Genomic DNA, 14,530 nt, shown 5'->3' with positions numbered 1-14,530 from the left:
GCGGCCTCCGTTCGCCGGTCCGTCCGCTTCGCGCCGCCCTCCTCCTCCCTCGCGGCCCCGCGCCGGACGGATGGGACGCGCGCGGACACGTGGACCCCGCGCCATGGAGGCGCGTAGCGAGCTTTCGGTCCCCCACCAGATTTGGCGTACGGGAGGGCTTCCACAACGATACCGGAAGCTCTCCAGTAGACCATTGCAGCGGCTTTTTACAGCACCGCTTTCTGCAAGGAACCTTACAGTTCCCTGGTGCAAGTATCCTTAGGCCTGCTAGTGGGGCGGGTCCATTTGGATTTTTCGGGTCGGTTACTGAAACGAGTCTTATTAGTATTATTAGTATGACCAGGTGCGGGAAGGGTGCGGGTTGGGGGTGGGTGACTCGCGAGTCATCCTTTCGCAGGGAGGCTCCGCTCCGCTCCCGTCCACCGGTTCCGCCGCCCTCCATCCTCCGGATCCCGTCCACTGCCCTCCTCGCCGGCCATCCTCCCCGTCGCCAGTCATCCTTGCAAGGCCGCAGGGCGCAGACCGCCCTCCTCACCGGCCGGCCGCGCTGACTGCCCTCCGGCGCCGACCGCCCTCCTCGCTGGTCGTCCGCCCTACCCGCCGGCCTGTCCCGCCCCTCCGCTCCAAGACTCCAGGTGATTGATCTTCTTACCAGTTACCACTGTAGATCCAACCCGTCCTGCACATATGTAGATCTTGCCCCGACCTGCCCCGTCGACGCCCCTCTTACCCTCCCCCATCTGTAGATCTTGCACATATGTAGCAGTGTCCCTTGTACATGGAGTCCTAGAAGAACTTACCAGTTCTTGCAAGGGGGAAGATGCGGTGAGAAAACCACTGGAGAATGGAGATGGGTCAGGGACAGGGAGGGAGGGAAGGGGGTCACGGGGCGGTACCACTGAAAACAAATTTGCTTAGAGAAATCATAGCTTCTTGATCATACTCATTAGAAACCACAGTAATCCAAATATATGGCACTAGTTTTACTTGCCAGATGTTTTCAGTGGAATTTTTTTCTGATTTATTTGCTATTAGATTTTTCAGGCAGCTCTATAGCTAAAACTGATCCTTTTTCCCTCCATTCCTTGTGATTTGAACAGTCAGGGCCAAAAGACTTCCCCGATCCAGTGCTTCATCAAGCGAAACAAGAAGAACTCTAAGTTTTATCTGTACCTTGGGTTGAGAAACTGTAAGTATATATGACATCATACAGTGCCATCCTTACTAGTGTGTAAGTAGGATAATGACGTTGCTTCAAAATGAATCAGTTTCGTCTTATTGGGGATAATGACATGAGCTTCAGTCTGTAGCTGCACTACTCTCGTGCTTTTAGCCTTTTACTAAGCAATGGGTGCAGTCCGTGTTTCTGCCTGGCTGCAAAGTTTTCTGCTTTGGATCCCTTTATTAGCAATATTGTAGAGTTTATTGGTAGTTGGATCAGAGAGATGGGTATGCAACCGAGATGAGCAAGCTTTGTCTTCTTCTTTGCAGCTCTCCTGCATGTTTAAGAAATGAGCAAACTTTATCCCAAAAAACATAGCACTAATTAAGTCAAATTAGTTTAAGTATCTTGATGCAAGTGCATGTTTGTTTTGCTGTACAGTTCATGTTCTTACTTAGGGAGTTAATGCTGTCAGCATGTGGCTATCTAAATTATTAAATTATTGGTTCCAGATTTTGTTTCAGGGTTAACTCGCTTTATTTTCAGTACAATTGTTTGCTTTATACTAAGAAAATTGTGCTTTCATCTTATTCGTGTTTGATGGCCATTGCCTTCGCTGAGCAGGATCTTAGGAAGAAGGTTCCCATCCTTTATCTTTGGTATGCTGAGATGGAGATAACAGCGTCCACTTCAAGAAGGTTCCCATCCTTTATCTTTGCCATCCTTATCTGTACCACATGAAATTCATAGCTTTCAAACATGCCATAAATTGAACTGCACTAATATAAACCAGCAGTAATACTAATACCACACAAACAAATGAACAGCAACGTCATTCCATCCTTCGCCAGCTGAATCTTCAGCAGTTATTCAAGGTGAAACTGCCCCTCTGGTTCAGGTCGGTTGGTTAGGCAGTTCGGACCGGCGGCGCGGCCATGGCTTCCAACAGCATCGTCCCCAGAGGTATTAATTGTTCCCCCCACATCTTGTAAGAGTCTAATCATGATAAGAATGTAAGACTTTCACTTCACGGCTGCCTAGTAAACACCAGAAGAACACCAACAACATGCCAACAAATGGTGCCTGTAATTGCAATCAAAATCCTTTTTCGTGAGAAACAGATGAGAATACAAACAAGACATCAAGCTCGAAAGCAGAGCTGACAAGTGAATTACTATGCGGGTATGTACACAAAAGCGCCTTTTTATGGTGATAAATAAGCTTTTCCCAGTGATCGGTTAATAAGACTCATGAACAAAACTTCTGTTCGCCTAAACAGCCGTTTAGTCCGTTTAAACAGTGTTTAAATGGTAAATAGAGATCATCCGTGTCGTTTAGGCCCTAAACGGTGAATTAAACAGTTGGACCGTTTAAACCCGTTTAAACCGTTAAAATCCGTCTAAATCGTCTAAACAGAGTCGAGATAATCATGATTAAATGAGCTAAATGATCATTTAATTCATAATTTAGTCAATAGGGGGATTACAACTACCACAATCAATACCAAACCAAGTAGCACCGTAAGTATATGAAATATTATGGGATTTAGATTTCTTCCAAAAATATTATTTGGCGGAATAATTACTTTTTACATGTGCAAATATGTAGACTTTCTAGCATATTTGACATTTACGTACATAAATATGCATATTTTAATGTTATTATGCCAAACCGTTTAGGCCGTTTAACTTCGTTTAAACACCATTTAAACCGCCTAAACACTAAACAAAGCGTGACCGACTGTTTACCGTTTAACGTTTAGGAAAACATTGATGTCAAAACGAAAAAGTAACATCAAACATGTGAGAAGATTAAAACCATATGTACCAGAGTATTGGCAACATGATTTTCTCATTGATCGGTTAATAAGACTTATGAACAAAATGGAAAAGTAACATCAAACATGTGAGAAGATTAAAATCATGTGTACCAGAGTATTGGCAACATGATTTTAACCTAGGGTTGATAAAGATGTTAAAGTTATCTGTTACACATTGTGTATTTTCGTAGGCTGGGACATTTCCAAACCCCATCATGACAAAGGTTGTAAGTTATTCCAGCAAACTGCACCTAGATATTTAAGGTTCCTCTCATAAAAGGTAAACAAATTCAAGATCATCGCATTTCTAAAGTTGGCAGTGAGCATAAATATTCTGGAGATCAATACCAATATATTCATAAAATATGTAATCAATAAATATTGTCTAGTAGTGAGAAGTAATGTTACCAGAGTTTTTGCAAAGGTCGAGTGAACCCAGTGCCTCTTATATTTTGATTTTTTTAGTTACAAGAAGAATTGTAATGAAATGGAATGATTTGATAACAACATTTGATAAATAATCTAACTCTACAGATCATCAGAAGGTATACTGGTCATCATTATGTGGGCTAAGCTTCAATGATAGAATCAGAATATGAAAGTTGGATGGAAATACATATGTCATCTAAGTAATTAAGCTACATCGGATAGAAAGGACTTTCATAAATATATATATTTACTATTTGCAGGATGTGACCTTTGAATAACCTAAGGATCTTCCATACTAGGGCTTTCAAAGACAAGTTGATTGGCCAGTTTACTTTTTGTGACCTCCTTTGAGCGACAGCTATACTCTATATGACTCTGCTTTCATTGTGACCAAGCATTTCAGGATAAAGTTGAAGTTCATACCACTGCCCTATAATGGATTAACTTCCTCTTCAAATTTTAGAATAAAAATACTAGCCATGATATATAACTAAATAAGACTTTATAACCAATACATTTAGATTTGTACTGTAACATGCTTACTTATGTCAAGTGTCATCACAGTGCAAAAATATGAATTCAGATTTGATAGAACCCCTGTAACATTCTTCATAAAATATAACAAATAGCAACTGAAGGATTCAACATACAAAAACTGAAAAAATAGAAAGTATTGTTGTTCACCAGAACTTAGAAGCGTGCTTCAAATACACCCAAAGAGTGCTGAGACCATGAGGAATTGAGGACGCCTCATCTTTCCAGACCTGTGGCAAGAAAAAGTACAAACAGTTATGTGTTAAGGGCTACGGCAATCTGAACAAAGTACAGTTGAAGGTTGGAGACCTAGAAACTCCCAAATGTCGCATTTAAGTCAAATATGTTGCCCATCAATAATAACACAAGTTATTGGAACGAAATACTGAAGATTGAGTGTTACTACTCAAAGTACCCACATCAAAAGGAAATTTTGAGCTATGATGCTAGCATGAAACCGCTAAAGAGCCCTCATTGCAACCAATCTAAGCATCAAAACACAAAATTAGTACAAAGACTAAGGTGGCCCTAAGCTAGGAGATCAGATCAAGCATAAAAATTTGGAAGTGAAAAAACATCTATCACTGAAGGTAACAAGAAAAGGAGCAAACCATCTGATCACAAGAAGTGAAAAAATTTGAAAGCCTCGATGTTTTTATTTTGGATCCAATACTTGCATCAGTTTGCGGTTTGCAGCTTCTATTGATCTCTTTGGCGCCAGAAGTAGGGTTCCATTTGGTGGTCTGGCTAAATATGCCTATTGCTTTAACACGTTATTTTTTATTTTCCCGGTGCTCCTTGTGGTGGTCAGATGGTTTGCTCCTTTTTTTTTTGTTACTTTCAGTGATAGATGTTTTTTCACTTCCAAATTTTTATGCTTGATCTGATCTCCTAGCTTAGGGTTATTTTAGTCTTTGTACTAATTTTTGTGTTTTGATGCTTAGATTGGTTGCAATGAGGGCTCTTTAGCAGTTTCATGCTAGCATCATAGCTCAAAATTTCTTTTTGATGTGGGTACTTTGAGTAGTAACACTCAATCTTCAGTATTTCGTTCCAATAACTTGTGTTATTATTGATGGGCAACATATTTGACTTAAACGCGACATTTGGGAGTTTCTGGGGCTCCAACTTTCAACTATACTTTGTTCAGATTGCCGTAGCCCTTAACACATAACTGTTTGTATTTTTTCTTGCCACAGGTCTGGAAAGATGAGGCGTCCTCAATTCCTCAGTCTCAGCACTCTGGGTGTATTTGAAGCACGCTGCTAAGTTCTGGTGAACAACAGTGCTTTCTATTTTTTCAGTTTTTGTATGTCGAATCCTTTAGTTGCTATTTGTTGCATTTTATGAAGAATGTTACAGGAGTTCTATCAAATCTGAATTCATATTTTTGCACTATGATGACACTTGACATAAGGAAGCATATTACAGTACAAATCTAAATGTATTGGTTATAAGATTTTATTTAGTTATATATCATGGCTGATATTTTTATTCTAAAATTTGAAGAGGAAGTTAATCCATTATAGGGCAGTGGTATGAACTTCAATTTTATCCTGAAATGCTTGGCCACAGTGAAAGCAGAGTCCTAGAGAGTATAGTTGTCGCTCAAAGGAGGTCACAAAAAGTAAACTGACCAATCAACTTGCCTTTGAAAGCACCAGTATGGAAGATCCTTAAGTAATTCAAAGATCACATCCTGTAAATAGTAAATATATATATTTATGGAAGTCCTCTCTATCCGATGTAGCTTAATTACTTAGATGACATATGTATTTCCATCCAACTTTCATATTCTGATTCTATCATTGAAGCTTAGCCCACATAATGATGACCAGTATACCTTCTGATGATCTGTAGAGTTAGATTATCTATCCAATGTTGTTACCAAATCATTCCATTTCATTACAATTCTTCTTGTAACTAAAAAATCAAAATATAAGAGGCACTGGGTTCACTTGACCTTTGCAAAAACTCTGGTACCATTACTTCTCAGTACTAGACAATATTTATTGATTACATATTTTATGAATATATTGGTATTGATCTTCAGAATAATTATGCTCACTGCCAACTTTAGAAATGCGATGATCTTGAATTTGTTTACCTTTTATGAGAGGAACCTTAAATATCTAGGTGCAGTTTGCTGGAATAGCCTACAACCTTTGTCATGATGGGGTTTGGAAATGTCCCAGCCTACGAAAATACACAATGTGTAACAGATAACTTTAACATCTTTATCACCCCTATGTTAAAATCATGTTGCCAATACTCTGGTACACATGGTTTTAATCTTCTCACATGTTTGATGTTACTTTTCCGTTTTGTTCATGAGTCTTATTAACCGATCACTGGGAAAAGCTTATTTATCACCATAAAAAGACGCTTTTGTGTACATACCCGCATAGTAATTCATTTGTCAGCTCTGCTTTCGAGCTTGATGTCTTGTTTGTATTCTCATCTATTTCTCACGAAAAAGGATTTTGATTGCAATTACAGGAACCATTTGTTGGCATGTTGTTGGTGTTCTTCTGGTGTTTACTAGGCAGCCATGAAGTGAAAGTCTCAGCATTGTCAGTGAGGCATAAAGTATACGATGGTAATCCAGCTTAATTCTTTATATTAATTTAGTTCATATCGTGGTTTTTTGTTCTGAATACTGGGATTGACATAAATGGAAGTATGAGCATTGCTTGACTTGTTTTAGTGCACTTTACTGGTTAGGTTCAGTTAAGTTGGGTGACCAGAGCAGAAATAAACTGAATAGGCAGTCTTTACCACTATGGATTGTTATGATTTTGAATTGACAGTAAATGATGTTAAGTCCTTGCTATTATAAAGTTTTTCCCCCTGTATGAATTGGACAATATAGTTTTTTTAGTGTTCTCTTTTAGTTTTGTTTCCAGATAGAATGTGTCCATCTATTCAGCCATATAACTATGATGTCCAATTTTGTTTCACATAGAACTGTGTAACATTAAAGATGGGGATGGTTGCTCCGTGGAGCGAACCATACTCGACCCGTCGATCCAAACGGCGTATCATGGAGGACCGGGCGATCCATCATACTCTTTTGCTGCGACCCGGGTTCTCCATTGGATTGCGTGGGTCGATCCTCAGCTACCATGCGGAGGGACACCCCTGCACGTGGGCACCTGTGCGTTAGCTTGAGTGCTTAACTACACTAGAAAATGAAAACTAATAGCAATTACACTTAGGCGCTATAAATAAAGAAATATTGAATCCAGCTGTTGACAGGAGTATACGACGGGTCTCGCTGCTCGTATCGCGCTTCTGGAGCTCATGCTAGGCGTTGCGGCCTCTGGTGTGGATCGAACCTGTCGACCCTTTGGTTCTTTGGGTCATCATCCATTAACCATTAGCTGATTTGTAGTTTACATTAGGGGCCGCTTGGATTATTTTCATGGATCGGTTCGATGATCCAATGGATCGAACCGTACCACGCCCATCCTTATGTAACATATACCTCAAATATGTGAGCGTGAGCTAGCAATGCTGTCTAGTTTGAAAGTCCTTATATTCCAATTTACTATGTGTCATTCAACAATATAGTGATTATGTAGTGCTGAAATGCAGAACTTGGGATGTAGATCAGAGAATGGGTGCAACTGCAAGGAGAATAGATTTAACATCACAACATCAGTGGTCATAACAAGATCCATTAACCAATCAGTGGTCATAACAAGATCCATTAACCACTCAAGGTTCACAAAAGCCTTTAGTTGCAGCTTACTACTATCCACCTCACTATTTACATTTCACTACATTATGTACAGTCATCCAACTGTTGCCATGCGCCCAAACTTGCCACCACCAACTGATGATCCAATCTCGTCCTTGCACCTCCCTGCCCCTGCACTAACCTCCACTCTTCCACCACCGTTGCTACCCCCACCACCACGGCCTTTACCTTTGCGTGGGCTAGCACACTTCCTGCAGATGAAATTTTCAGGGACTTCTTCAAAATCACTGATCCCTGAGCACCTGGTGTGCTGCCAGACTCCACACACGTCACATGCTAGCATACGTTCACCATCATCATCCTTGGCACCACATGAGCAGTCCACAGTCCAGTTCTCCAAACCCCTCTCCATCCTAAACTGTACAATCCTCCGATAATCTCCAGTGCAACGTCCCCTTAACCGAACAAGGTGGCCTGATCCAAGCACATGCTTCACAGGGGTTGTGTCACTGAAGTTTGGCAAGTCAGGGAGCTGTTCAGCCTGGAAGCTTTGGAACATGAGGTACGTCTCTTGAAATGCCCTTGAAGCCTGCACTTTCAATTCAGCAAGAGTAGCACTTGCTGGTAAATGTACAAGTTCCTCTGGAGGTGCTGTGTAGTCTTTTGGGTGATCAAGTAGCTCAATGGAGCACCTTACGCAGAGCAAAAATGGGTTTGAAGGAATTCTTAGAGCATGTTCGTCATAATGCTTGATGAACTGTTTGCAATCAATAATCTTTGCTGCTGCACTATGTGATGATGCACCCACCACCTCCGGTTGTGAAGATAGCATGGATTCTGGGTTGAGCAGAGCGTCGTAGAGGAATCTAAGATCATGCAGGACATGTTCAACAGAAGGCTCAAACATCAGTGCATCAACTGGTGACCGAATGGAGGAAGATTCCAGCCTGCTTGTCATGAAATAAGTGGTCAAGAAAACTACGAGACAAAGTTTAGGTATCAAAAAGGGAAGGAACAAGACTCACCTGTACTCAATTGCATTTATCTCAGCATTGCAGCGGACAGCAACGAAATGGCCATCATCCAGTTGTTTTCCACCTAGTTCTCGAAGAGAATAATCAAGCAGCTCCTGTGAATCAACAGCCTTTGACACAGCACCCCTAAGCGCACGCCAAGATACCCATTGTCCAGTTTGCACAACTCGGAGAACCTTAAGCATTGCGGCTTCTGCTCGATCAAGATCATCTTTAGTCCATGCACAAAGCACATTAGATGCAAGATCCACGCGCTTATAAGTTGAGGGTTTTGACATCTGAGCTTGATGAAGCAGGTGCATAATGAAGCGGAAAAGGTCCCGGAGGGTCACCAGTTGGCGATCAGAGAGTGCCCAATAAAGAGCAATTGTGTTCTGCAGTGGAGTCCTGATAGGGCTACGGTTGGAGAAGTACAGTGCCAGTTGTATATTGGAAAGCATGTCTACTGCCGTTCCGTAGGTGTCTGAGGTTAGTGCAAAGCTGCCAGCACCAAACTTGTATCCCCATTCACCATACCATGGGTGCCCACTTGTGACTGCATGCAGAAGTCTGTAGTCCATTCCATGTTTCTTGGAGATGTCCATGACAGTGACCTTCCTGCAGTGATAGAAATGATAGGTTGAAGGAAGTATTTTGGATAAATGTCAATTCCAATCAAAGATTGCTGCTGTTCTGCTCCTTTCATTTACCTCACATATAACACCTTGCACAAGCGATCCCATAAGCTCATTATGTCACGGCCAGTGAGGACTCTTGAGCCACCTTCACGGCCATTTACCCTGAGGAGGTGCCCATACCCGTTGGCATGCACTACAGCGTGCAGCAAGTGAGAGGAGTCATCCACGTGCAGGTATGCACACTCCTCGATTTCCTCACCATCCATATCGAAGTTGCAGAGGGCACACCTGAGAAGGCATTGCATTTGAATTGAAGTAAGATAACTTGCAAAGTAGTATTCAGAGCATCAGAAGTTCACAACATATCAATCAGATTACATGGTTTATGATTTATTAAGAGCAAGAGAAGGTTGCAGAGTTAACATTCTAAGTTGTCTATGAATAGTAATAGAAACATTTGCACTTTCATCTTTTTACATATGCAAACAAGCCCCATCCAAATGCAATCTATTCAAAACTCTCTGCATTTAGATTCGAGCATGCACTGATTCACAGCATCTAACACACAGCATGTTGACATCAACTGGTGCTGTATTAACACTGTCAGGTCCCATTTCCCATTTGCTGTTATGCAAGCATGTATATTTCTGAAATGTGCCTCCCACCTTGATTCTCCAGCGACCATGGGAGTCCCGCAGCGCAGGCAGCAGGTGCGCCGGTGGCCGGAGAGCTGGTTGCAGTCGTTCTCGATGATGAAATGGTACCGCTTCCCGCAGACTGGGTGCCCACTCCATCCTGCAACCAAACAAACGCATCAGACACAAGATTCCATTGCAGATGCTGTATTGCTGTATGCTAACAGTATATGACAAGAAAGATTGAATCAATCATGGTTATGCATGTGAAAGCAACATCCCAACAATTCGCTGACAAGACGAAAGCTTCCGGAAATTTTTGAGTGAAACGGGTCGACTTTTTTTTCAAAAAAGAAAGACGTTGGATTTAAAAGCCGATATAGCGCTCAATAAATGGAAAGGATAACGGGAAGATCGACACAAAACAAATGTGTATATGTTCAAAAATTAACAAAATATTTTTGCGTTAAACCAATTTTGAGAGAGAGGAAAAAGAGAAGAAAGCAACTCACCCACGACTCTGCACTGATCACAATACACAGATCGCGATCGAAGCACATCCTCCTCAACGACGTTGAGCTCCACCCTGCCGCCGGTCTCCTCGTCCCCCGCCTCCCCGACCCTCAGGGACACCCTCCAGATCAGCAGGTGCGGCGGGGCGGCGGCGGCCGCCGGCGAGAAGATGGACGGAAGCGGGAGCAGCCTCGCGTGCTTTGCGAGGAACCCCCTCACCGCCTCCCTGAACGTTCCGGCCGCCCCGCCGTCTCCGGCCGCCGGGAACGCGGCGAAGTCCCTGGCCTCCACCCGCGCCCTCGCCCTCTTCAGCGGCCGGCCGTTCACCACCATCTCCCCCTCAGCCGCCGTCGGATCGCGACGGATCTGCCGCCTCCGTCGTCTTCCTCGTCGCCGATTAACCGGATCGGAACTCTGGTTAGGGTTTGCGGCGGCGGCGGCGGCTGCGAGATAAAGAGGAGGAAGGCGATGGGGTCGATTCCTTCGAGGGGAAGGACGATCTGTTAGGCACTTAGGCCTGGTCTTTGTGCACCGGATTGCTGGAATGAACTCCGGGCCCACGTAAGCGGGTGCGGCGTATACTGGGATGGGTCTATGCATGTGGTGGTGGAATGGGCTCGTCGGTCGTGGCAGGACTCTAACCATGGTTAACCGGGGCGTGGGGTTGGGTTGGTGTGGTTGGGTTCGGGGCCTTTCTGAGAAGAGGGCGCCAGAAGTGGGAGGGAATAAAGGCGAGGGTACTGTGGTCATTGCGTACCCATGGTTCCCGTGGCGGTAGAGTACGGGTACTTGTGCAGATCAAATTACAGAACTACCCATGGCCCTCTCGGAGGTCGCCATTTTCTCGATGCCTTGGCTATTCCGATCAACATTCCTCAAATATAAACAGACCAATAATCGTTAATATACATACTATCTTTCTACTAACCATACATGACAGTTTATGGTCACAATTTTATAAGCCAGTAGTAAGAAAACTCAACTTAGGGCCCGATCATTACTAATTATGCGGAAAAAGGAGTATAGGAACTTGAAAAATAAGCTGGTATGCTACAAAGATTATATTTTTAGTCACATTGAGCAGTCGCTTTCGATGACTAGTGGAACTCAAACTCAGTGAAAGTGCGCATCTGCATCACGGAAATGCCGTGCAGTTACCTGCGGGTCGAGGCAGCAGAACTCAGCAGACGAGTTCAGGCGTGCGGCACGAAGGGGCAGATACGGAAACCCCGAACTGGCCAAAAATTATTGGTCCGTGGGTGGACGAAACTGCCCGCCAAAGTGTGAATCGTTCTCCAGTTTCCCGCGGCATCGCCGGGCGTCCAGCGGAAACGCCAGACGCCCAAAACTCCTTGGCTTCCCCAGGCTTCTCTCCCTCGCGCCTAAATTTAGCCGGACACGTGGTTCGAGGGCGCTGGCGCTCGACCGTTTGAGCGCGACACGGCTGATTTAAATAAACGGGATCGGATAAACGGATAATTATTCTAGCGGACGGATCCGATACTGGAAGTGTTTGTTTAGACTTTTATTATTAGACGGGTCGGATATGGTTGTTTGTTTGATCCGCTTGGGTGCCGATCGTTAGGATTTGTGCAGCAGGGTTTAGAGGCGGCTTCGTGGCGGAAACGATTAACGGAGTATAAGACCATTCCCAATCCTCCATGTATGATGGTGTTCATAGTACTAAATATATTGTCACATAGGAATTTTTGCTTATGTGTCACCACAATAAATGAGAGAGAGTGGCAAGAGCAAGAAATTGGATCTCATGCAAGACCCAGTGTCAACACGCAAACCAATACGCTAGATACCACATGTTGTGCATTGGGAGTAAGGTGATGTCTTCATAATAAATGAAGAATAAATATGATAGGTGGAGAAAAGAGAAAGAGTTTAATAGGACTCCACACCAAGAAATCATGGGTTATTGAGTGTAGTTTCTAAAGATGATGTCTTGAACTCTTGATGATATGACAACATGGACACTACTCATGGACACTGTGGATTGGGATTGGCCTAAGAGAACAGTATACTGCAGCAGTTGGTGGGCCGGGCCCTGATCTGTCGTCTAGTCAGGTCCACGTGGACTTTCTGGATGGAGTAGCACACGAGGGTCCGTTTGAATTGTTTGTTTTTTTCCCTATAAGAGCAACTTATAGATGTCCATTCGGGCCGCCCGGCCTGGCCCGAGCCTGGGCCCGACCTGGACCGGTAACCTCCGGGCCGTGCCCAGCCCGGCCCTATTTCTTCGCGGGCCGTGCCGGGTCAGCCCACGGGCTGCGCCGACAGCCCAGGCACGGGCCTGTTTCATGCCGGGCCAGCCCGTGGAGCCCGGCCTGCTTGTTGGGCTCTGGCCCACCGCGGCCCACGATGGGGCACCGGTGCTCGGCCGCGGGAGGAGCGCGGTGGACCGGCGGGCGCGGGTCGCCGGGAGGAGGCGCGGCGACAGCATTGGAGAGGAGGCGCGGTGGACCGGCGAGGCGACGGCGGCGGAGAAGCGCAGCAACGGCGACCGCGGCCCACGAAACGGCGCTAGATCTAGGTTTTAGGGTTGCGGGACAAGGACGCGGCGTCGAGGAGGTGGCGGTCGGCGAGGCGGAGCCGAGGACCCCCGTCGACGACGGAGAGGAGGCGGCGGCCGGCGAGGCGGAGACGAGAAGCGGCAGCTGCCAGCCGACGGGGAGTCGAGGAGTCGGGGGAGGCGGCGCGAGGGCCGAGGGGAGGGGCGCGAGGGCCGAGGGGAGGGGCGCGAGGCGGCGGCCGACGAGGAGTCGAGATTGGGGGGGTGTCGAGGAGTCAGATGGGTCGAGGGGGCGCTTCCGCAGTTCCGCGCTTGGGTTTGTCGCTATAAGGCTGTGGGCTGGGCTGTGTGCTTGTGTAGGCCTTTGGAGTTAGCGGGCCGCTACCGGGCCAGCCTGCTAACTCCGTGCCGAGTCGTGCCAGCCCACGGGCTGGGGTGACGGCCCAAGCCCGGGCACGGTTTGGACCGGGCCGTGCCGTGCTTGGGCCGGGCCAACGGGCTGCGGGCTATATGGCCATCTATAGAGCAACTCCAAAAGACTCTCTATATCCATCTTAATTTTTAGAAATAGAGAATTTGATGGAAAATATCCTCCAAAAGCTTCTCTAAGTAGTTATCCAAATATAGCTATCATCTATTTCGAATTTTTCGCTAGCCAAAAATAGATAGTGAAAATGTCTCTGTAGAGTACAAACAAGGTATAAAAAAGCTGTTGGAGAATGAAGATGGATAGAGAGCGATTTTATGTACATGACTCTACAAATAATGATTTAGAGGGTGAAATTTAGAAAGACCCTTAGAGATGCTCTAACTAGTGGAAATGTACGTGTCTTTTATTTTTCTTCTAAAAATAATACACATATTTTTTTCTTTCATAAAATAATGATGTCAATTATTATCATTACAAAACAAATATGACGCGAATTACATGTTTAAAGAAAAGTACAGTGTGTGCCAAAAGAAAGTAATACGCTGATACAAGAGGTGTGTATAGAAAATTGCTGGTGCAAAAAGTATTAGCATTTTGGTGGAACTATTTTTCTTCTATTCAAAAAGATCACCACCCCTTTTGCCAAACCTCTTGATCTGACTAGTGAGACCTCCGTGAAGAGTACGATTGGCCTAATTTTGGTGAGAAAGGGTTTCATTTATTTCAACTTTTATAGTATAGATTTGTTGAATGGCAAGGTCTACTATTTCTTAACGAGTTTAGTACTTATTTCCTCCGCCCACAAAGATTGTTCGTTTAGAAAATTTTAAATACATTACTAGTAGTAAGAAATGATCTTGTTACCCCCAAACTAATTATTGCAATTGTGATTGAAGACCAAGATGTTTATTTGTTTCCAAGATTCTTAATAAATGCAAATACATTAGAAATATAAAAATGACATTTATTTAAATATTTTATTGGTTCTGTACCTTTCTCTCCATAATAGTTTCTTGGTATCTAACATTGCTTTAATTAGATGAACCTCATTACAATATAATTGAACAGCCTTCGTGGGACAAATTTTAGAGGTCAAATAAACAGTCTTTGTGGGATAGAGGGAGTATTTCCTT

General features: G+C 44.3%; 1 protein-coding gene and 1 long non-coding RNA gene across 3 annotated transcripts; one reads left to right on the top strand and one right to left on the bottom strand.

Moving 5' to 3' along the window:
• The first annotated feature begins 341 nt into the window (after positions 1 to 341).
• Positions 342 to 10,238, top strand: LOC120673883. Of its 2 annotated transcripts, none has more exons than XR_005674913.1 (8): positions 342 to 635; positions 1,101 to 1,189; positions 1,787 to 1,860; positions 1,990 to 2,125; positions 5,144 to 5,219; positions 6,444 to 6,543; positions 7,203 to 9,531; positions 9,977 to 10,238. It is a non-coding gene; the product is annotated as an uncharacterized LOC120673883 (long non-coding RNA). The 2 variants fall into 2 exon arrangements; XR_005674912.1 differs by having other exon boundaries at positions 343 to 635; positions 7,542 to 9,531.
• LOC120673882 (PHD finger protein At1g33420-like) lies at positions 7,565 to 11,100 on the bottom strand. Its single transcript, XM_039954924.1, has 5 exons — positions 10,446 to 11,100; positions 9,964 to 10,093; positions 9,371 to 9,586; positions 8,673 to 9,278; positions 7,565 to 8,594 (listed from the first exon to the last, which is right to left on the bottom strand). Exons 1-5 carry the CDS (start codon positions 11,089 to 11,091, stop codon positions 7,742 to 7,744), a joined length of 2,451 nt encoding a protein of 816 aa, XP_039810858.1. The 5' UTR covers positions 11,092 to 11,100; the 3' UTR covers positions 7,565 to 7,741.
• Positions 11,101 to 14,530: the final 3,430 nt, after the last annotated feature.

Source organism: Panicum virgatum, chromosome 5N (genome assembly GCF_016808335.1).
Source record: "Panicum virgatum strain AP13 chromosome 5N, P.virgatum_v5, whole genome shotgun sequence".
NCBI lineage: Eukaryota > Viridiplantae > Streptophyta > Magnoliopsida > Poales > Poaceae > Panicum > Panicum virgatum.
This window is presented reverse-complemented; position numbering and strand designations above follow the sequence as displayed.